This window comes from Netta rufina (genome assembly GCF_964035555.1).
Source record: "Netta rufina genome assembly, chromosome: W".
NCBI lineage: Eukaryota > Metazoa > Chordata > Aves > Anseriformes > Anatidae > Netta > Netta rufina.
Window position 1 is genome coordinate 6,269,601 of NC_140139.1, and position 24,247 is coordinate 6,293,847.

A 24,247-nucleotide genomic window follows, 5' to 3' on the forward strand; every position below is an offset into this window, starting at 1 on the left:
TACATATTTGGCAAAGGCTACTTGGATAGTCAACACTAGGGGATCTACCAACCAGACCTGCCTAATCAAAACTGTTACCTACTGTAGAAGGGGACAAAGTCCCTGTAGTGCATGTAAAAACCATGCTGGGGAAGACAGTCTGGGCTATTCCTGCCTCAGGAAAACGCAAACCCATTCGTGGGATTGCTTTTCGCAAAGGACCTGGGTGTACTTGGTGGGTAATGCGGATAGATGGGGAAGTCCACTGATTACCTCAAGGGGACTGAATGTTGGATGAGAATAGCTCATGATTTGAATTGTATAAATATTAAGTGCAACTGCTTTCAAAATGAGCAACTGTATTAAAGAACTGGTGTTGTGTATGGAACACATATGTGAGATATGTTCATCTGATTCGTGTCAGTATGGAACAGTGCTAGGGCCGCATGGTATGATGAATGTGACCTTCTGTCTTACATACCCTTGTATAAGCACAAGTCTAAGAAAAACAGAGTGGTTAATGTATATAGTTCCTGTATCTTGCAAAGGAATGTTTTAGCAATTCGTGTCAATAGAGAGCTTGAAGGGAAATGTATTTGTCGGCTTTTCCTTGAAGTCTCTGATATCTGGGGGGGGTTCAGAATAACTGCTAACTATTATGACTATTGCATGGGACACTATGCAAGTCTCTGATGTCTGGCCAGGAGATTAAGGAGACGGGGAGAGCTGAAAAACAACTAAAAGACAAAGCTTGCAGGGGATGTTGCACAAGTCTCTGACATACAGCCAAGTAGGACAAAGCAGAAGGACAAGAGGGAGGAAGACTATGAGCCTTCAGCATGAGGGACCACCAGAGACCCCCAGAGGGACCACCGGAGACTGATACACATGCTCCAGTAGGAGGGTTTGGATTCCAGAAACTAATTATAATAACCCTGTTTTTTTTTTAGAAGTAGTAATGAATATGTATCAGCCTAGGAGCATAAAAATCAGATGCTTGATGTAACTGGTGTGCGTCCTGGTGGAGCAGAGACTCCCGGCACACCCAGCGCTGTTTGCTTACCTCTATTCCTTTAATAAATTGTAAACTTTGATTATAATCCTATTTTGAAGACTGAGCCATTTATTACACATATGTATATGTGTTTTGTATTCAGGATGAGAATAATGTTGATAATACACTGATGTTTTAGTTGCTGCAGAGCAGTGCTTACACTAAGACAAGGTCTTTTCAGCTTCTCATACTGCCCTGCCCATGAGGAGGCTGGGGGCGTACAAGAATCTGGGAGGGGACAGAGCCAGGACAGCTGACCCAAACTGCCAAAGGGATATTCCATACCGTATGATGTCATGAGGAAGAATAAAACTTTTGTGGGTTGGACGGGGGTGAGTGTGCTGCTATTCAGGGATTGGCAGGGCATCGATCAGCGGGTGGTGAGCAATTCCATTGTGCATCACTTGCTTTGTATATTCTTTTATTATTATTATTATTTTCCTTTATTTTATGTTCTCTTAAACTGTCTTTATCTCAACCCATGAGCTTTTACTTTTTTTTTCTTGTCTTCTGTTTCTCTCTCCCATCCCACTGGTGAGGTTGGGGGGGAGGGCATACAAACCGCTGTGTAGTATTTAGCTGCCTGCCATGTTTAAACCACAAGAAAAAGAAAAGCAATCAGAAGCAAAGCAAGGGGCATTGGTCACAGAATCACAGAACTGTAGGGGTTGGAAGGGACTGCAAGAGATCATCGGGTCCAACCCCCCTGCCAACGTAGGTTCCCTAGAGCAGGTTGACCAGGTAGGCATCTAGATGGGCCTTGAATATCTCCAGAGAAGGAGACTCCACAGCCTCCCTGGGCAGCCTGTTCCAGTGCTCCGTCATCCTCACCGTGAAGAAGTTCTTTCGCATGTTGGTGTGGAACTTCCTGTGAACCATTTTGTGGTCATTGGCCCTTGTCCTGTCCCCACAAACCACTGAAAAGAGGTTGGCCAAATCCCTCTGTCTCCCACACCTCAGGTATTTATACACATTGATGAGATCCCCTCTCAGTCTTCTTTTCTCAAGGCTGAACAGACCCAGGTCTCTCAGTCTTTCCTCATAGGAAAGATGCTCCAGGCCCCGTATGATCTTTGTTGTCCGCAGCTAGACTCTTTCCAGGAGATCCCTGTCTTTTTTGTATTGGGGAGGCCAGAACTGGACACAGTACTCCAGGTGAGGCCGGACCAGGGCAGAGTAGAGGGGGAAGATCACCTCCCTTGACCACTGGCCTGTCCTGGTTTCAGTTAGGATAGAATTAATTTTCCTCCTAGTAGCTGGTAGGGTGTTGTGTTTTGGATTAGGATGAGAAGAGTGCTGATAATACACTGATGTATTAATTTTTGCAGAGCAGTGCTTACACTAAGCCAAGGACTTTTCATCTTCTCGCTCTATCCTGACAGCGGGTAGGCTAGGGGTGCAGCAGGATCTGGGAGGGGACAGACCCAGGACAGCTGACCAAAACTGGCCAAAGGGGCATTTCATCCCATCTGACGTCATGCTAAACAATATATAGAGGTTGCTAGCCGGGGGGGGGGGGGAGACTGCTCGGGGTTAGGCTGGGCATTGGTCAGCGGATGTTGATCAATTCCATTATGCATCACTTATTTTGTATTTATGTATTTATTATTATTATTATTATTATTACTATTTTCCTGTCTTAATAAACTGTCTTTATCTCAACTCACAGGCTTCACTTTCCTGCTTCTCTCCCCCATCCCAGAGAGGGTGTTTAAACAACAGCTGTGTGGTGTTTAGCTGCCTACCGGGTTAAACCATGACATGGCCACTACTCCTTTTTATGCATGCCACGATCCCATTGGTCTTCTTGGCCACCAGGGCACACTGATGGCTCATGGTCAACCTGTGTCCTGGTTTCAGTTAGAACAGTTAAACTGTCTTTATCTCAACTCACGGACTTCACTTTCCATTTCTCTCCCCCGTCCCAGAGAGGGAGGGGGAGGGTGAGCGAACGGCTGCGTGGTGTTTAGCTGTTGGCCGGGTTAAACCACGACAACCTGTTGTCAACCAGGACCCCCAGGTCCTTCTTGTCAGAGCTCCTCTCCAGCAGGTCGTCCCCCAGCCTGTACTGATAGATGCGAGTGTTCCTTCCCAGGTGCAGGACTCTACACTTGCTCTTGTTAAACCTCATTTGGTTTCTTCCTGCCCAGCTCTCCAGCCTGTCCAGGTCTCGCTGAATGGCAGCACCACCTTCTGGCATGTCGGCCACTCCTCCCAGCTTTGTATCATTGTTGTACTTGCTGAGGGTGGACACTATTCCCTTATCAAGGTTGTTGATGAAGATGTTGAACAACACTGGACCCAGCAGCAGCCCCTGGGGAACACCACTTGTCACTTGTCTCTAGCCGATCACCACCCTCTGAGCTCGACCAGTCAGACAGTTCTCAATCCCCCTTACTGTCCACTCATCTATACCACAAAAGTGATGAAAATAGGCTAAGAATATACAATATTATAAACTACTCAGGAACAGGTCAGCAGTGAAATTTGATTAAAATAACAGAATGTAGTCTTTAAGGCGTGAGCTGTTTTTTAATCTTTAGCTGAAACCATGCCAAATTACCAACTCATAGCCATACTGAATTTTATGAACTTCACTTTATAAAAGTCTTTTGAATTGAAGTATACAAATGAACTGTAGATCATATCAATAAAAATTTAATAAATGTTATTCCATGGCAGCATTAGGGAGAAGAAGATATGGAAAAAAGCAATTACAAATAAAACACATATCTTACTGAGTACTGTGCAAAGATTGAATGGTCCCAGCTAGAAACCAAACTTGCTGTATACTGATTCACAACATAACAGTAATTGATTTTATAAGCTTAGCATACTCAGAACTATTCTAAACAATAATTATATAAACCCAAAGATCATAAAATTAATGATTCAAAAATATTATTATGTCTTTGATTTCCCCAAATGATTCAAAGTACAAACGTAAGTCACTTCATCTGGTCCTTAATTTCAGAACTCTTGGGTGGAATATAATACCTGTTAAGCAGTATACAGTATCAAAGAAAAACACCAACTGCTGTGAAACAGCCAGTACTAAATAACAAAAAGGTAAAACTAGGACATTCTATGGTAAGATGGTGAAGAAAGTTAATAAACCCCTAAATAAATTTAACTTCTAAAAATTCTTTCCCTTCCATCTGCACAGCAAAATGCATTAACTTATTTGCTGACAATATCTAATCTCTCCTGCTAAAATCCTGGTCTCACAAACATTATATAGCAATAAGTTTCAAAGTCTACTTTCACATGGCAGATAAAAATTTCCTTATCAGTCTAGACTTGCACGCAGTGTTTTCACTGTGTCCCCTTATTTTTATGTTCCATGTTTCAAAACAAAAACTCATGATTTATTTTCTATATAACAAGTTCTATTTTAATATTTAATGTAAGTACAAAAGCCTTTCCTAAAATATGGTTTTCAAACTATTTTTTCATGTTGTTTAGCTGCTATCAATGCTTCATTTCATTGTACTGCTTATTTACATCTGCTTGGGTTTGTGAGATTTCTTTGAGTCGCCTTGTCGTTACTTCCTTCACAAATCCAGATCACCAAATAATTCTAATACTAAGCACTGGAGCACTTTTATCCTTCTTTAAAGGAAAACTGCCTGCTTTTTACCTCCATTTGTCTCTTTCAGCCAGGTTCTCAATTAAATTTTGCTAGTTTAAGCAGGGCAGTATGAAAAATTACATTTTAAAAAGAGAAAATCTATCTTATTAAATGTTAAACAGTCCCCTTTTCACTTTTAAAGAACACTGTATTCTGTTGTTCAGCCCTACCCCACCATTTCCCACTAAAAAAAAAAAAAAGTCACTTCAATTAAATACACTATGTGTGTGAAGTAGATCAGGACATGTATTAACAGCATTAGAGACATCAAGCTCATTGCTTATGAGCTCTTTCCCAAGAAATTTTATTTTCTAAACATCTTACAGTGAAGTTTTAATAACAGAATTCTCTTTCGTAAACATCATAGAATCACAGAATAACTCACGTTGAAAGGGACCTCAGGAGGTTATGCTCCTGAATGCCACAAAAAAAAAAAAAAAAAGAAACAACTCAAAAACAAGGAGGGAATGAGGCAAAAGGAAGAACAAGCATCAAACTTACCATGGACTTGATTGATTTCTGAATTCTGAGAAAGAATTTCATCTGCTAATTTTTGAGCAGTTGGCAAAACTTCTGTGTGGTGCACTGTGATCAAATACTGTACAAATTTTTGTAGTTGGTCTCTGTTCATTTGAAAGAGTGTCTCTGAAATGGGAAGATGCAGTTTGACTTGATCTGGCTTGCGGATCCGGTATAAAGAGAGTGCCACAACATGGGCACAGTAAAATATGTCCTTGTTTCCACAGCTACAGGTCACTGAGGTAATCTTGCAACGATCAAAGCTGATAGCTACATTGCAAACAGTTTCTGGCTCCGATTGCATTGCAGGCTCTGTCACTGTGCCACTCAAGTGGAAACCTGTGTGGGAAAAGAAAGAAAGCTTACGTTATTAGGAAAAATACTATAATCTCATTATCATTTACCTTTTGTTACAAAAGAAAAAAGAAAATCATTTATGAGAAATGATGCATCTTGAAGAACTTGGCTTTAATTACAAATATGACAAACCCTTTCATATGTACATACCCTTTTCATCTCCGACAAAATCTAAGGCAGGTAAAAAGCCAGTTTACAACCCCTCTTTGCCATTCCATTACAACATTCATAAAAGATTGATAGTAAGAGAAACATTTAATTTGGTAACTCCTAGCTGCAGAAGCAGAGTTGCATCCAGTTAAGACCAATGTGAAACTCCCAGTAGCTCAGCAAGTTGGCAGCAGTTTTCCAAACCCTACACTAAGGAGACTGCACCTACCAGCAAATTTAACTATTCTGTCAATAAGCAAGAGGCTACCCTAATGGCATGAACCCCAGTCCTAATCTCCACTCTGACACTGATTCATTTACACACATCACTTAACCTCTTCGCTTTCACCTCTCCCACCACTACAGTGATGCTAAAGCTCACTTTCACACAAGTGATACAGTAAGACAGCTATGGTTGCATAGCTTTTTGGAGATGGAAACTGCTGCAGTTACCAACACACAGGAAGTCAGAGTTATAGTACTGAATGAGATGTGCAAGCACCATTTCAGAAATCTGCATTATGAGTAAGTTTTCCATTCAGCATGATAAAGCACAAGGCAAAAGAGCGGTGTCTTCATATAATGTAAGAAGGTATGGTACGTGACAAGAAAGATGTTCACTTCAGCAAGGACACCACTGCTTGACAAAGAACCCTGCTGAACAAAGGTCTTGAACACTGTCCTCTGAAGATTAGACCCAAACCCACCTCTGTTTTCCCAAACATGAAGACCCAGGTCTTGCTTTCAATACTTGATGAATAGCAGAATTTGGGTTTTCTTTTTTTTATTTTATTTTACCTAAGCATGACATTCATCTTGGCTCAAGCATTAAGTCAGAGGCATAGATACAGAGAAAAACAATGACATTTCATATGTCAGATCACTATTAAACTTGAACAGACAGTGCATATAAAATCTGGAATAAACACTACAAGCAAGGTGTTATACATTAACTATTTATAATGGAAAGCATATAAAACCACACCACCTCAACTCCAAAACTGATTTAGTGTTGTGAAACAAAAGCAAGTGTGTTGCAGGAAGCAGTATTACATGAAAATTAGGTGAAAAAAAAAATATATATATATATTGCTGTAGTCTAAATCTCCAACAGTTTTTAAAAAGCTCTTCAATTTACAGGAAACAAAAAAGAAAATCTTTCATTTTTTCCATTGGTTTGCGCTGTACGTTTCAGAGCAGGTTGTGCAGTGAGCAGCACTATTTGGATTACGTTCAGTTGCTGTACTCTGATACTCTATCCTGAAGAAGGTCAATCTGCACACACTAACCTAGACTTTTGCATGAGAGTTAAAGTGGTTAAAGTTTAAACTGAAGAGCCAGTAAGCTGTAAAGTCCACAAAGAGGAAGGGGAGGGAGGTTGAACAAGATCAAGCATTTGGTGTTGTTGCTCTTGGCTCCACTCAACACTTGCACAGAGAAGGGGAGCGGAGTTGCCCCTGGTAACATGAGCTCCTCCCTCTGGCTTTCACTTTTGTTTTTAAGTAGTCATGACATGCTCCTATAAGTGCCTCCTCTCAAGGAAGAAAAAAAAAAAAGTTGAAGTTAAACTTAGTCAGTTCGGTTTATTTCTTTATTTCAGGTTAATTCCCAGTATATGAAAGTTGGATTAGTGGTCTCAAAGAAATTGTATAGGATATTTTTCTTTTTAATATCAGTTTCCTACAAAGCATACATAAAACTATTTCTCATCTGTGAGCTGAGGAAAAGCCTAACACTTGAACACTGAAAGGGCTTGATCCCGTTTCTTCCTACTTTTAATAAGTAACTGAACTATTAATTCCAATAGAAAATCTCTTTTCTATGGGTCTTTTCTATGAAAGCAATTAAAAAAAAAAAAAGCCCAACCAGCTACTCAAACAATATTATCACTTGTAATTTTTCAGCATGTTATTCAAGTATTGAAAAGGTTAAAATCCTCCTGGAATGATGAATGCCTCCAGACAGAGTTGGCAGAAGAACTATCTCTAAGTCCCTACTCATATTCAGATGAAAACTCGTCTCCCTGCTCTCCCTACAAGGAGATTTTTTGAGAATTCATGTTATTAGCAGCAACATTTTGTCCTGGTTTCAATTAGGATAGAATTAATTTTCCTCCTAGTAGCTGGTAGGGTGCTATGTTTTGGATTAGGATGAGAAGAGTGCTGATAACATGCTGACCCAGGACAGCTGACCCAAAGTGGCCAAAGGGGTATTCCATACCTTCTGACGTCATGCTAAACAATATATATAGGGGGTGGCCGGGGTGGGGGACCGGCTGCTCGGGGATAGGCTGGGCATCAGTCAACGGGTGCTGAGCAATTGCATTGTGCATCACTTGTTTTGTACACATTATGATTAGTAGTACTATTATCATTATTATCATTACCATTATTATTATTCTCCTGCCTTAATAAACTGTCTTTATCTCAACTCACAGGCTTCACTTTCCCGCTTCTCTCTCCCATCCCAGAGAGGGAGGGGGAGGGTGAGAGAAGGGCTCTGTGGTGTTTAGCTGCCGACAGGGTTAAACCAGGACACATTTATATACACAGATCCTGGTCTAAACAATGACAGCACTAACACAGACTAACCTACCCTTCTTATATTACAGAGGATTTAAACAAAGATCAACTGCCCTCACAGCCCAAAATGTAGCAGCTCTGCATTAACTGTGTTGCAATGCCTGGGAATTATGAAGTATGATTTTCCTCTTCTTTTTCTGTTTGTGTATTTAAAGAAATAAATTGTTGTTAGCAAATATAACCTTTAAAAAGGTTTCAACATGCCACAGAAGACAGTTCAGGAAATTTCAACTCAGAAGCCCTGGTAGGACTGCTGTGATTGAACACGAAGGGCTATTCCCCTCCCCTTCATCTTTTTTAACATAACCATCTAATCATCTCCAAAGTATCAAAAGTTTGTAGCAGGTAGAAAATTGACTCACTGTGCTTTGCTAAAAAGCTTTTGTCAGTGGTAATTTAGAGGCTGCCAAGAAGAGAGATGTTAGGTACTCCTTGATGAAGGGAAAGAGACTGGACCTGCACTGGGATTGGGAGGTACTGACAATTCATTAATGGATCCAAAGCAGCAGAAAATGTCTTCTGCTAAAGACTGTAAGCCCTCACTCCAAATAGGCATTCCCCTTCAAAAAGAAAATTCCTCTTTTAATTGAAATTACAAACCTTTGCTGAAAATATTTACCCATTCAAAAACCAACCAACCAACCAACCAAAAAAAAAACACCAAGGGCTACTGTGAACTCTAGTATTTCGCCTTGAAAATAGTTTGTTCATTATTATCTAAAGACAATAAAAGAGTTGCAAGCAGAAGAGTGCTTGTTCGCTACAGAGACTATTTATAGAGTATGCATGTTTCACCTTTTCCCTTCAGATGATGCAATTCAAAAAGGTTTCAATGTTTTCAAAACAGCACATGACTAGTAATTCAAACTCTGCTGACATTTTCAGTATGCAGAGGCTTTGCTTTCTGTAAAAAATACATTCAGAAAACCAGTGAGAGCATTAAGACAACTTATCAAATGAAGTTCTTTTGCAAAGGAATTTTGCTTCTGTTGAACACTCACCACAAAAATGATTTAACAGACCAAAAAAAATGTGTTTTCAGCTGCCATATTCTTGGAAGGGGACTGTGCCAAAGTGCAATCAGAAGGAAAACATTAAGAAATCACTGAATTGTACAAAGTAAATTCTGCCAAAATCTGTTTGACAGTGTCCTATCAAAGTTGTGCCAGGGGAGGTTTAGGTTGAAAATAAGGAAAAATTTCTTCTCAGAAAGAGTAGTCAGGCATTCAAATAGGTTACCCAGGGAAGTGGTGGAGTCACCATCCCTGGGGGTGTTTAAAGAAAGGTTGGAACTGGTGCTTCGGGACATGGTTTAGTGGGTGACATTGGTAGTAGGGTGATGGTTGGACCAGATGATCTTGAAGGTCTTTTCCAACCTTAATGATTCTATGATTCTAATTGAATATAGGGGTAATGAATCAATATTAAGGAACACTTAACTTGAGGCAATTCCCTCTTTTTATCACTAGTTATCTGCGAGAAGAGGCCAAAATCCAGCTCCCCACAACTTCCTTTCAGGTAGTTGTAGAGAGCAATAAGGTCTCCCCTGAGCCTCCTTTTCTCCAAACAACCCCAGTTCCCTCAGCCGCTCTGCATAAGACTTGTATTCCAGACCCTTCACCAGCTTCATAGCCCTTCTCTGGACACGCTCCAGGGACTCCATGTCCTTCATGTACTGAGGGCCCCAAAAGTGAACACAGTACTCGAAGTGGGGCTTCACCAGATGTCCTGGTTTCAGTTAGGACAGAGTTAATTTTCTTCCTAGTAGCTGGTAGAATGCTATGTTTTGGCTTAGGATGAGAAGAGTGTTGATAACATGCTGATGCAGAGCAGTGCTTACACTAAACCAAGGACGTTTCAACTTCTCACTCTGTCCTGCCAACGGGCAGGCTGGGGATGCAGCAAGAGCTGGGAGGGGACAGACTCAGAACAGCTGACCCAAAGTGACCAAAGTGGGTATTCCATACCATCTGACGTCATGCTTGTGATAAATTAGTAGGGGTTTGTTCATTGTCCTTGAGAATTTAAAGAATCTACTGAGGAGATAAGGTTTCACAACTCACGGCATTGTAACATGGAGACAAATGGGGAAGGGGGGTTGCGTGAACATCCTTGTTAAAACAAAGATTTTGTAAGATACCACCCACCCACCGCAAGACATCCTGTTTTGCCCCCACCTGAACACAAGCACAACGCATGATCACCAGAGGAAGAATAACAACCCCCAACAACAGACTGCGCAGTCTCAGGACAAGTCTCGACAAGTCGACAGGTCTCAACAGGTCTCGACAAGTCTCAACAAGCCGGAACTTCAATGCTATAAAACAGCGACACTGGAAAGGGGAAATTGCGTGCCGTGGTGGAGCGGAGACTCCCCAGCCGCCCAGCACTGTTTTGCTTGTGTCTGCTTACTTGATTAATAAAATAATTTCAATAGACCAGTAAATTGTGTGGTCTAACTTATAACAATGCTAAACAATATATAGGGGTGGCTAGCCGGGGGAAGGGGGCCGGACTGCTCGGGATCAGGCTGGGCATCAGTCAGTGAGTGGTGAGCAATTGCACTGTGCATCACTTGTTTTGTATGCATTATTAGTAGCAGTACTATTATCATCATTATTGTTATTATTATTATTGTTATTATTATTATTGTTATTATTATTATTGTTATTATTATTTTCCTGTCTTAATAAACTCTCTTTATCTCAAATCACAGGCTTCACTTTCCTATTTCTTTCCCCCATCCCAGAGAGGGAGGGGGGAGGGTGAGCGAGCGGCTGTGTGGTGTTTAGCTGCTGGCCGGGTTAAACCACGACACCAGAGCAGAGTACAAGGGGACAATCACCTCCCTGATCCTGTTGCCAACGCTCTTCCTGATACAAGCCAGGATGCCATTGGCCTTCTTGGCCACCTGGGCACACTGCTGGCTTATGTTCAGGCGAGCATTGACCAACACCCCCAGATCCTTATCTTCTGCACAGCTTTCCAGACACTCTGCCCCAAGCCTGTAGTGTTGCATGGAGTTGTTGTGACCAAAGTGCAGGACCTGGCACTTAGTCACGTTGAACCTCATCCCATTGGCCTCTGCCCATTGATCCAACCTGTCCAGGTCCCTCTGCAGGGCTTTCCTACCCTCTGGCAGATCGACACTTCCCACCAACTTGGTCTCATTTGCAAACTTACTGAGGGTGCGTGCTGGGTCTGGATGGGATTGAATTAACTTTCCCTGAAGCAGTCCATACAGTGGTTCTGACAGCCATCCTGGTCCTGATGAAACAAAACCTCTACACACTGTGGGAGAAGCTAAAGTCCCTGTAGTGCATGTAGGGAAGTGGCTGGGGAAGGAGGTGTGGGTTGCTTCTGCCATGGCAAAATGCAAACCCACTTGTGGGATTGTCCTCGCCCAAGGACCAGGGTACACCTGGTGGGTAATGCAAAAGGATGGGGATATCAGGTACGTGCCTCAAGGAGATTTAACCTTGGGAGAAAAATAATCTGTAATCTAAGGTATGCATTGTAGGAGGACACTACAGAACCAATGACAGGTCAACTTTGCAAGGAACCAGGCAAGTGCAGCAGTGACTTGAGCTAAGCTGGTGATGGCGTCAAGAAAACCAACTCTGCCTGCACTGAGTGTCCACTTTGACAGATGAAGCTGAATCCATCAACAGTTCTTATGAACATTTTGGGGAGAGGCCTATGGAATGAAAAGAAGTACAGACCTATAAATATTTTAATGGACAGGGAACCGTGGTGATGAGAATATCTATATACTAAAGTATGTGGGACCTGAGTGTGAAATGTGTTCATCTGATTTGTGTCAATATGGAACAATGTTAGGGCCGCATGGTATGATGAATGTGATGTTCTGTCATACATACCCTTGTATAAGCACAAGTCTAAAAAAAACAGAGTGGTTAATGTATATAGTTCTTGTATCTTGCAAAGGAATGTTTTAGCAATTCATGTCAATAGAGAGCTTGAAGGGAAATGTATTTGTAGGCTTTTCCTTTGAGTCTCTTATATCTGGGGGGGTTCAGAATAACTGCTGTTATATATGGAGTGGTAATTCATGTCGAGAAAAATGGTTGATATTAATAAAGAAGGGGGAGATGTGGGAGTGTGGCGATGGGGGTTGGAAAGCCTCATGGTTGGTGATAACATCAGACTCTTAACGATGAGGTCATCAGGAATGTAAAAGAGTTTAGAGGAAACAAAGAAGGGTGATTGAGGCGATGCCCTGCCATCTAGGGTTGCTTGTTTTCCCCTCTGTTAAGGTATGGAAGTTGCTGGGGGGGTTGCTGGTTAGAACTGTTAACATTTATTATGTTAACAGTATAATGTTATATGATAATAATATTATTAGTGTGGTTTCAAGGGTTAACGAAACGTGGGAAAAGCGATCATGTTTTGTTGCTTTCGGGAACCTTGTGGTGCGCAGAGCACGTGCAGAAGAAGAGGGAGACAGTCGAAGCTGCTCCTGCAGTCTGGAACAAAAGGTTGCTAATGGTGATGGGGAAACCTTGAGCCTTTCAACCACAACGACCACCACAAAGAGAATTATAGTATGAAGCAGGGATAGGATATCCATATGTACTCGGGTTTCTTGTAAATATGTAACAGCAATGTCCTATATATATTTGGAAAGTTCGACGGGTGGGTGTGCGTGTTGGTAGAGCATAGACTCCCTGCGCACCCAGAGCTCTTTACTTCCCTTTTATAAATATTCTTTTATGTTACTAAATTCAGAGTGAGTTGAGACTTCATTTATAACACTGCTAAATATTATGACTATTGCATGGGACACTATGCAAGTCTCTGATGTCTGGCCAGGAGATTAAGGAGACGGGGAAAGCTGAAGAACGACTAAAAGACAAAGCTTGCAGGGGACACTGCACAAGTCTCTGACATACAGCCAAGTTGGACAAAGGAGAAGGACAAGAGGGAGGAAGACTATGAGCCTTCAGCACGAGAGACCCCCAGAGACCTCCAGAGACACCACCGGAGACTGATAAACATGCTCCAGTAGGAGGGTTTGGATTCCGGAAGCAAATTATAATAATCATGTTTTTTTTAGAAGTAGTAATGAATATGTATTACCCTATGTTATATATGGAGTGGTAGTTCGTGTCGAGAAAATGGTTGATATTAATAAAGAAGGGGGAGATTTGGGAATGTGGCGATGGGGGTTGGAAAGCCCCGTGGTTGAGATAACATTAGACTCTTAATGACGAGGCCATCAGGAATATAAAAGTTTAGAGGGAACAAAGAAGGGTGATTCAGGAAACCCCATGCAGTCTGGGGTTTCTTGTTCTCCAGTTGGTTCTCTTGTTCTCCAGCCATTAAGGCATGGATGTTTCTGTGTGTTTGCTGTTATTCACAGAATCACAGAATCACAGAATTTCTAGGTTGGAAGAGACCTCAAGATCATCGAGTCCAACCTCTGACCTAACGCTAACAGTCCCCACTAAACCATATCCCTAAGCTCTACATATAAATGTCTTTTAAAGACTTCCAGGGATGGTGACTCCACCACTTCCCTGGGCAGCCTGTTCCAATGTCCAACAACCCTTTCGGTAAAGAAGTTCTTCCTAATATCCAACCTAAAACGCCCCTGGCCCAACCTAAGCCCAATTCCCCTCGTCCTGTTACCAGGCACGTGGGAGAATAGACCAACCCCCACCTCGCTACAGCCTCCTTTAAGGTATCTGTAGAGAGCAATAAGGTCGCCCCTGAGCCTCCTTTTCTCCAGGCTGAATAAGCCCAGCTCCCTCAACCGCTCCTCGTAGGACTTGTTCTCCAGGCCCCTCACCAGCTTCGTCACCCTTCTCTGGACCCGTTCAAGCACCTCCATGTCCTTCTTGTAGCGAGGGGCCCAAAACTGAACACAGTACTCGAGGTGCGGCCTCACCAGAGCCGAGTACAGGGGGACAATCACCTCCCTAGCCCTGCTGGCCACACTGTTTCTTATGCAAGACAGGATGCCGTTGGCCTTCTTGGCCACCTGAGCACACTGCTGGCTCATATTCAGCCGACTATCCACCATCACTCCCAGGTCCTTCTCTGCCTGGCAGCTCTCCAACCACTCCTCTCCCAGCCTGTAGCTCTGCTTGGGGTTATTGCGCCCCAGGTGCAGGACCCGGCACTTGGCCTTGTTAAACTTCATACAGTTGGCCTCAGCCCATCGGTGCAGCCTATCCAGATCCTCCTGCAGAGCTTTCCTACCCTCAAGCAGATCGACACATGCGCATAGCTTGGTGTCATCTGCAAACTTACTGAGGGTGCACTCAATGCCCTCATCCAGATCATCGATGAAGATATTAAAGAGGACCGGCCCCAGCACCGAGCCCTGGGGAACGCCACTAGTGACTGGCCTCCAACTGGACTTGACTCCATTCACCACGACTCTTCGGGCTCGGCTATCCAGCCAGTTTCTAACCCAACGAAGCGTGTGCCAGTCCAAGCCAAGAGCAGCCAGTTTCTTGAGGAGAATGCTGTGGGAGACGGTGTCAAAAGCCTTGCTGAAGTCAAGGTAGACCACATCCACAGCCTTTCCCTCATCCACCCAGCGCGTCACTTTGTCATAGAAGGAGATCAGGTTCGTCAAGCAGGATCTGCCTTTCATAAACCCATGCTGACTGGGCCTGATCGCCTGCTTGCCCTGCAAGTGCTGCGTGATGACTCTCAGGAGGATCTGCTCCATGAGCTTTCCTGGCACTGAGGTCAAACTGACAGGCCTGTAGTTTCCCGGGTCTGCCCTCCGGCCCTTCTTGTAGATGGGCATCACATTTGCTAGCCGCCAGTCAACTGGGACCTCCCCCGATAGCCAGGACTGCTGATAGATGATGGATAGTGGCTTGGCCAGCTCCTCTGCCAGTTCCCTCAGTACCCTTGGGTGGATCCCATCCGGCCCCATCGACTTGTGCACATCCAAGTGCCGTAGCAGGTCACCAACCAGTTCTTCATGGATAGTGAGGGCCACATTCTGCTCCCCATCCCCTTCCGCCAGCTCAGGGTACTGGGTATCCAGAGAACAACCGGTATTGCTGCTAAAGACTGAGGCAAAGAAGGCATTAAGCACCTCCGCCTTTTCCTCATCTCTTGTAACTAAGTTTCCCCCCGCATCCAGTAAAGGATGGAGATTCTCCTTAGTCCTCCTTTTTGTGTTGATGTATTTATAAAAACGTTATTTGTTATCTTTAACGGCAGTAGCGAGGTTGAGCTCCAGATGAGCTTTGGCCTTCCTAATTTTGTCCCTGCACAGCCTCGCAACATCCTTATAGTCCTCCCTAGTGGCCTGCCCACTTTTCCAAAGATTATAAACCCTCTTTTTTCTCCTAAGATCAAAATTGTTGTTACATTCAAAGTTGTTTGACCAATGAAAAGTTGTTTTGAAAAGAACTGCTGTGGAGAGAAGGGTATCAGAGGTGAAACTCCCCTCAAGAAAGAAGAAGAAAAAAAAAAAAAGAAAAAGGCAACAAGATGAAGTTACATCAATAAAGAAGCAGAAAGAAGGAATGAAGAGAAACAGGCTAGCAGAATGGAGACCAGGACGGGAACAGGCACTTTGACTGCCTCATGAAGATAGGTTCGGCCAGACTCAACAAACTGCTCAGAGAAGCTTGAACAGAAAGTCGCTGGAAATAGGCACACTGGGGCTGGAGAGAAGCTCAAGCTGAGAGAAGCAGACCCGTGCACACAACTGCCTCTCGCTGGTAAGCAGTTGCGCATTATGGGGAATCATACGTCCTTAGAAACAAAGACTGTCCTGGTAACGTTACAGCTTATTCTCCTTATTAACAATTGGACAGTTTATGAGCCTGAAACATGGGACCAAACTGAGGTCAAGGTGTGGGACTCTGCAACTAAAAATGACAAGGTTGCAGTGGGATTGCTCGGCACCTGGCGAGCAATCTCTGAGGCCTTAAAGAGCCACGTGGAGCCACAGTCAGAAACGTGTGGTTTGCCAGATAGTGAGGGTGCTGTGGGCTCCTTTACTGATCTACAGCCATCGAAGGCCTTTGCTGTTACGCCCCCTGCTGACTTGAACGTGCCTTTTGACCCAGGCCTATTGGCCTTGAAAAGGAGATGGATATGCTTTTCTTTGATCTGGGAAGAATGGGATACATAAGGCCTGAAGACCAAGTTGCTTGACAACTTAAAGCGAGATATATTGTTCAAAAGGAATGGAAAATGGAGACTGTTATGTCATGGAACTGAAAGGATTGTTTGTTACCTTTTCTGAATGTGCATATGTATATGTGTACTCAAGTTCAGTAAGTCATGGAACTGAAAGGATTGTTTGTTACCTTTCCGGATTGTATGTATGTATAGGCATACATGTGTTTAGTGTGTAAAACAATGTTCTGTATATTTAGAATATTTGATGTTTGTGTGTGCGTGTTGGTGGAGCATAGACTCCCTGCACACCCAGTGCTGTTTACTTGTCTTTTATACCTTTTAGGAATATTTGTTTTATAAATATTACAAAATTCATATTGAGTTGAGACCTCATTTATAACAGCCTAGGAGCATAAAAATCAGCTGCTTGATGTAACTGGTGTGTGTCTTGGTGGAGCAGAGACTCCCGGCGCACCCAGCACTGTTTGCTTACCTCTATTGTTTTAATAAATTGTAAACTTTGATTATAGTCCTATTTTGAAGAGTGAGACATTTATAACATGAGTGTGACACAAATGTTGTGGAATAAGGGGCGAAGGTTGTGTTGGGTTTGACTGGGATGGAGTTAACTTTCTCTGAAGCAGCCCACATAGTTCTGTGCTCCGCAATCATAGCTGGAACAGCACTGGTATCACTCCAGTGTTGTGTCTATTGCTGCATAATACTGGCACCGCATCAGGACTCTCTCCAAGTCCCCAAGAGCCAGCAGGCTGGGGGTTTGCAAGTGATGGGGAGGAGACAACACCAGGGCAGCTGACCTAAACAGTGCTTGTAACCTGCTTGCGAAGAACCTGGCCATGGTATGCACCAGGCAAAAAACTATGGCCTCCGTATCTCTTGCGGCCTCTCCAGCCACAGTCACCGATGTGGCTACTCAGACAGAAACACGGGGAAACACGCAGCCGTCCAGGTCTTGGGCTGCAGGGTGTGCCCGAGTCTTCTGTTGCTATCTGACAGCAGCAGTGGAGGGTATGCCTGTGGGAGATGTGCCCAGGTTGAAGAGCTGCTCAGCCAGGTAGCGGAGCTTCAGGAGGAGGTGAGCAGGTTCCGGAGCATAAGGGACTTGGAGAAAGAAATTGAATGGTGGAAGTGTACTCTACCCTCCCTGAGACAGACTCACGAGCCTGCCACAGCACAAGTGTCTCCTGCTATGCAGAAGACAGAAGTTCCCTCATCTCACCAGGCAGTAGGAGGAGACCTAGGCCAAGGGGGGGAATGGAGGCAGGTTCTTGTTCGGGGTGGTAGGCAAGCCCTGTCCCTGCCCACCTCACCTTCCCATCTACCCTTATATAACGGGTATGAGGCTCTAGAACGTGACAGTCAGAATAACGATGTAGATGAAAGCCCATCCCAGTTGGAGAGGGTGCCTAAGGCAAGGCAACCTACCCCCTGCATCACTACATCTTCTGTCAAGAAAGAAAGAAGGGTTATTGTCATGGGGGACTCCCTTCTGAAAGGGACAGAGGGCCCAATATGCCGACCAGACCCAACCCACAGGGAAGTCTGTTGCCTCCCTGGGGCTCGGGTGAGAGACTTCCTTAAGAAAGTCAAGTGCCTGCTACGGCCCACTGACTACTACCCGCTACTGGTCTTTCAGGCTGGTAATGACAAGGTAGCAAGGAGAAGTCCGAAAGCGATCAAAAGGGACTTTAGGGCTTTGGGGCAACTAGTCAAAGGTTCAGGGGCACAGGTTGTGTTTGCCTCTGTCCTTCCGATAGGGGGGATTGATGTTGACAAGGAGACTCATTACATTAATACATGGCTCCGGGACTGGTGCAACCAGCAGAACTTTGTTTTTTTTGATCATGGGAAGGTCTATGCAACTCCGGGCCTTCTGGCACCAGATGGGATGCGCCTCTCTTAGAGGGGGAAAAGGATTTTTACTCAGGAGTTGGCAGGGCTGATAGATAGGGCTTTAAACTAAAGTTGAAGGGGGAAGGGGATAAAATCAGGCACGCCGGTGATAAGCTAAGGGATGGTGCGCTAGAATCAGAGGGACTGTAGTCCCTGCTAGTGAGGTATTTGGTCTGCTTCACAAGGTGCCGTGTGTAGGGAGGCGCATTTGAAGTGCTTCTACACAAATGCACGCGGTATGAGGAATAAAATGGATGAGCTAGAAGTCTTGGCCCAGTCCCACAGCTACAACATCATCAGCATAAGCGAAACCTGGTGGGATGAGTCCTGTGGCTGGTGTGCTGCAATAGATGGTTACAGGCTCTTCAGGAGGGACAGGCAGGGTAGGTGAGGTGGTTGGGTGGCGATGTATGTGAAGCATGGGCTGGACTGCGTGGAACTTCAAGTTGGGGATGGCAAAGTTGAGAGCCTCTGGGTAAGGATTAAGGGAAGAACAAATAAAGGGGAAGTCGTTGTAGGAGTCTATTAAAGACCACCTGGACAGGACGACAATGCCGATGAATTATTCTTTGCAGAACTACGAGATGCCTCGAAGTCAACTCTCCTCATCCTTATGGGGGATTTCAACTTGCCAGATGTCAACTGGGATCACCACACGGCCGACACGAGCGAGTCCAGGAGGTTCCTAGGGCACCTAGATGATAACTTCTTGGTGCAGGTGCTAAGGGAGCCAGTTAGGAAAGGTGCCCTCCTAGATCTGTTGCTGGAGAAGAGAGAGGGTCTTGTGGGAGACGTGGCAATTGGCGGCCGTCTCAGACCATGAAGTGGTTGAGTTTAGAATTTATGGTGACAGAAGGAAAACTGCCACCAAAACTTCAGCCCTGGATATGGGGAAAGCAGACTTCAGGCTGCTCAGGGAACTAGTTAGCAAGGTCCCCTGGGAAACTGCTTTTGAAGGCATTGGCATCCATAAGCACTTCCATAAGCACATCAGTCCTTAAGCACTGCCTCCTAAAAGCACAAGATCAGGCAATTCTAAATATCGGAAGTCAGGCAGGCGGGGCAGAAGGCCGGCCTGGCTGACCAGGGATCTTCTACTGGAGCTTAGACGGAAAAAGAAAGTGTGCAGCTGCTGGAAGGAGGGTCAGGCGACGTGGAAGGAATACAGGGATGCTGTTCGTGTTTGTAGGGAGAAAATTCGTGTGGCCAAAGCCCAACTAGAGTTGAAGCTGGCCATATCTGTGGGAGGCAATAAAAAGGATTTTTTTAGATATGTGAACAGAAAAAGGAGAACCAAAGAAAACATAGGTCCGCTACTTGATGGAGAAGGTCTCCTCACAGACAAGGACATAGGCAAAGCAGAGACATTTAATGTCTTCTTTGCCTCTGTCTTCAGTACTGATGATGGGCTTTGGGACCCTGGGTGCCCTGAGCTGGAGGACCATGACGGTGGGAATGATAAAGTCCCAACCGACCCTGAATGTGTGCAGGATTTGCTGCTCCACCTGGATCCATACAAGTCCATGAGTCCGGATGGGATCCATCGCAGGGTCCTTAAAGAGCCGGCTGATGTCATGGCGGGACCTCTCTCAATTATTTTTGAAAGATCTTGGGAATCTGGAGAGGTCCCAGTAGACCGGAAGCTGGCAAATATTTTTTGCCAATTTTCAAGAAGGGCAAGAAAGAAGACCCCAGCAATTACAGGCCTGTCAGTCTCACATCAGTACCTTGTAAAATTATGGAGAAGATGATCCTTGAAGTCATTGAGGCGCACCTGGGGGACAATGCAGTCATTGGTCCCAGCCAACATGGGTTCACGAGGGGTAGGTCCTGCCTAACACATTTGATTTCCTTTTAGGAAAAGATCACCTATCTCGTCGATCAAGGGAAACCAGCTGATGTGATCTTTTTGGACTTCAACAAAGCTTTTGACATGGTTTCCCATAGGATCCTACTGGACAAAATGTCCAGCATACAACTAAAGCAAAACATCATCCGATGGGTGAGCAATTGGCTGACGGGCAGGGCTCAAAGGGTTGTGCTAAATGGGGCCACATCTGGCTGGTGGATGGTCACTAGTGGGGTCCCTCAAGGTTCCATTTTAGGGCCAGTCCTCTTCAATGTTTTTATAAATGATTTAGATGTAGGACTAGGTGTTTTGAGCAAAATTTGCTGACGACACCAAACTTGGAGGAGTTGTAGACTCTGTTGAGGGTGGAAAGGCCTTGCAGAGAGATCTGGACAGATTGGAGAGATGGGCAATCACCAAACACATCAAGTTTAACAAGAGCAAGTGCTGGGTCCTGCACCTGGGATGGGCAACCCTGGCTATATGTACAGACTGGGCAACGAGACGCTGGAGAGAAGCCCCATAAAGAGGGATCTGGGGGTTGTGGTTGATAGGAAGATGAATATGAGCCAGCAGTGTGCCCTGGCAGCCAGGAGGGCCAACCGTATCCTGGGGTGCATCAAGCACGGCATTGCTAGTCGGTCGAGGGAAGTGATTGTCCTGCTCTACTCTGCGCTGGTGCAGCCTCACCTCGAGTACTGTGTGCAGTTCTGGGCACCACAGTACAAAAAGGATGTGAAACTATTGGAGTCTGTCCAGAGAAGGGCTACAAAGTTGGTGAAGGACATAGAGGGGAAGATGTACGATGAGCAGCTGACATCTTGAACCCATGCTGGCTGGGCCTGATCCCCTGGTTGTCTTGCACATGCTGTGTGATTGTACTGAAGATGATTTGCTCCATGACCTGGCGCAGAGGTCACGCTGACAAGCCTGTAGTTCCCTGGGTCCTCCTTACAACCCTTCTGATAGATGGGCGTCACATTATCAATTTTCCAGTCATCCAGGACCTCTTCAGATGCCCATGACCGCTGATAGATAATGGAAAGAGTATTTGCAATCATGTCCGAAAACTTCCTCATCACCCTCAGGTGGATCCCATCTGGCCCCATGGACTTGTGACAGTCCAAGTAGAGCAGCAGGTCTCTGTTTCCACATGAACTATGGAGGGTTTCTTCTGCTCCCCATCCCAGACTTCCAGTTTGGGAGGCTGAGTACCCTGAGGATAAGTGGTCTGACTGTAAAGAAGGACATCTTATGGTTGTAAAGAAGGACATCTTATGGTTGGGGTTTAATGTAGGCTGCCCAGTCAAGAGGAACCTATTGATGAGGCCTTCTTGCTCCAGCTACAAGAAGCATTGAGCTCACAGGTGCTCATCCTCCTGGGGGATTTCAGCCACACAGATATTTGCTGGGAAAGTCACATGGTGGGAAGTAAGCAATCCAGGAGACTCCTGGAGCCCATTGAGGATAACTTCCTGGCCCAGGTATTAGATAAACCAACCAGAGGAGACGTGTTACTGGACCTGGTGCTCAGCAGTGTGGAAGAGCTCATTAAAGACATTAAGACTGGAGGAAGCCTGGGTTGCACTGAGCACACCCTTGCTGAGTTTGTGATTTCAAGGTATATGGGCCTAGCTAAGAACAAAATCAGGACCCTGAACTTCCGAAGAGTGAACTTCCAGCTGTTTAAAGAATTAGTGGATGAGATCCCATGGGACTTGGTCCTTAGGAACAGAGGATCTGATCAGAGCTGGCAACTCTTTAAGGATATTTTCCTTGGAGTGCAAGGGCTCTCTATTCCCATATGTAAGAAATCAAGCAGGGAAGGTAGGAAAGCGGCATGATTGAATAAGGATCTGGTGGTCAAACTTAGGCAAAAGAAGGAAATGCACAGATGGTGGAAACAGGTCTGTGTGCCCCGGAAAGAATACAGAAATGCTGTCAGGGATGGATGGGATCAGGAAAGCCAAGGAACTAACAGAACTAAACTTGGCAAGGGATACGAAGAATAACAAGGGGTTCTACAGGTACGTTGGCCACAAAAGAAAGACTAGGAGAGTGTAGCACCTCTGACAAATGAAGACAGAGAACTGGTAACGACAGATGCAGAGAAGGCAGAGGAACTTAAGTTCTTTGCCTCAGTCTTCACTAGTGGTCCAGCTTCCCACATCTCTCCTGTCCCTGAACCTCTAGGCAGAGGCTGGTAGAGCAGAGTCCCTATCACTGTAAGCAAACAGCAAGTTTGGAACCTCCTGATGCAACTTCACAGCTACAAGTCTATGGGCCTTGATGACATGCATCTCAAGGTCCTGAGGGAATTGGCTGATATAGTTGCCAAGCCTCTCTCCATCATATGTGAAAAGTCATGGCAGTCAGGCAAAGTCCCTGGTGACCGGAAAAAGGGAAACATTACTCCCATTTAAAAAGGGTAGAAAGGAAGACCCAGGAAGCTACAGACCAGTGAGCCTCACTTCTATGACTGGAAAGATCATGGAACAAATCCTCCTGGAGGCAACGTTAAGGCACATGCAGGACAAGGAGGTGATCCGGGACAGGCAGCATGGCTTCACCAAGGATAAATCATGCCTGACCAATCTGGTGGCCTTCTACAATGGAGTGACTGCATCAGTTGACAAGGGAAGACTGACTGATGTCATCTACTTGGACTTCTGTAAGGCCATTGACATGGTCCCACATGGTATCCTAATCTCTAAATTGGAAAGATATGGATTTGAAGGGTAGCCCATCTGGTGAATAAAGAATTGACTTGATGGCTGCACTCAGACAATAGTGATCAATGGTTCAATGGTGGAGGCCAGTGACAAGCAGTGTCACTCAGGTGTCTATCCTGGGACAGGTGCTTTTCAATATCTTCATCAATGATGCAGACAATGGGATTGAGCGCACCCTCAGCAAGTTTGCAGAGGACACCAAGCTGAGTGGTGCAGTTGATACATGTGGTGGTTTTACTCAGGTAGGCAGCCAAGTTCCACCACGGTCGCTCTCTCACTATTATTTTCTGTCTTTATAAACTGTCTCTTTCACCAACTCACAGGCTTCACTTTCCCGTTTCTCTCCCCCATCCCAGAAAGGGAGGGGGGAGGGTGAGCGAACAGCTGTGTGGTGCTTAGCTGCCAACAGGATTAAACCACAACAGTCCTTTTGGCGCCCAACGTGGGGCACGAAGGGTTGAGATAACAACAGATCTGACCAGAGTGTGTTAAACTAAAATTGGTATAAGCATTAGACTTGCTTAATAGTTGCTAGTCATAATGCTGTTTGCTTTAATCTCAAGTCTGCTGTGCCTGTTTTCCAAATTGAGTATTATAGCACGTTACTTTCTGTATGTGCTCTGTCGTGCGGTTTATCCTTTCCAGGCCCTGGTTTAAGATCATTATGTTACTGTGTGGTGTAACAGTGGCTTATGATACGATGAAATTTCTGGTCATGACTCTAACCTGGTATTTGAACTATGCACTGTCGTCGACTCTACTTTGGAAACCATATCTCAGAAACTATTAACAATTACACCTATTGACTTTTTTCGTCAGGAAGATATTTTTTCCTACTTGTTCACTCTCCCTTTCTCCTTCACCACCCTCTTATCCTCTGAGCTTGTTACAATAGTTCTCCAAGATGTTGAATATCCTTGGGATACTCAGACCAGCATGTTCTTGTTGTTATGTCTCCTGAATGCACTTCAAGTTGTCTTTAAGGTTAAACAACTACTTAGGAATGCCATCCAGAGATCTGTCCTGAGGCGGGATAGTTGTGAGTGGCAGGAAGTCTGGGAGGATATGGGCAGGTTTCTAGAGCAGTGGGCACCTCCAGTGTTTTGGAAATTCACCCCTAGAACAACTGCACAATCCTAAAAAACTGGTAGAATGCTTGAAAAAGGGGTGTCATCACTCTGGCAGTTCCAAAAAGACACAAATCACTGCAACGTGCTGGGGTCTGGTCTATGCCTATCAAGCTGCAGTTGATGTCACTATAACCCTAGTGACAGACCTTGCGGTCACTCCAAACCCTGCAGCCACTCCAACCCCTACGAGGGGCCCTGCGGCCTCTCCAGCTCCTGCGGCCACTCCAGC

The 24,247-nt window shown here is 44.8% G+C and overlaps 1 protein-coding gene across 1 annotated transcript in view; it reads right to left on the reverse strand.

The window, feature by feature from the left end:
- The window catches only part of LOC311220829 (zinc finger SWIM domain-containing protein 6-like), a 239,619-nt gene that overhangs the window by 139,190 nt on the left and 76,182 nt on the right, over positions 1–24,247 (reverse strand). Inside the window, exon 2 of the mRNA XM_084304470.1 lies at positions 5,166–5,522. Within this exon, the coding sequence (XP_084160596.1) occupies positions 5,166–5,522 (357 nt within the window). The remainder of the gene's footprint in view (positions 1–5,165; positions 5,523–24,247) is intronic.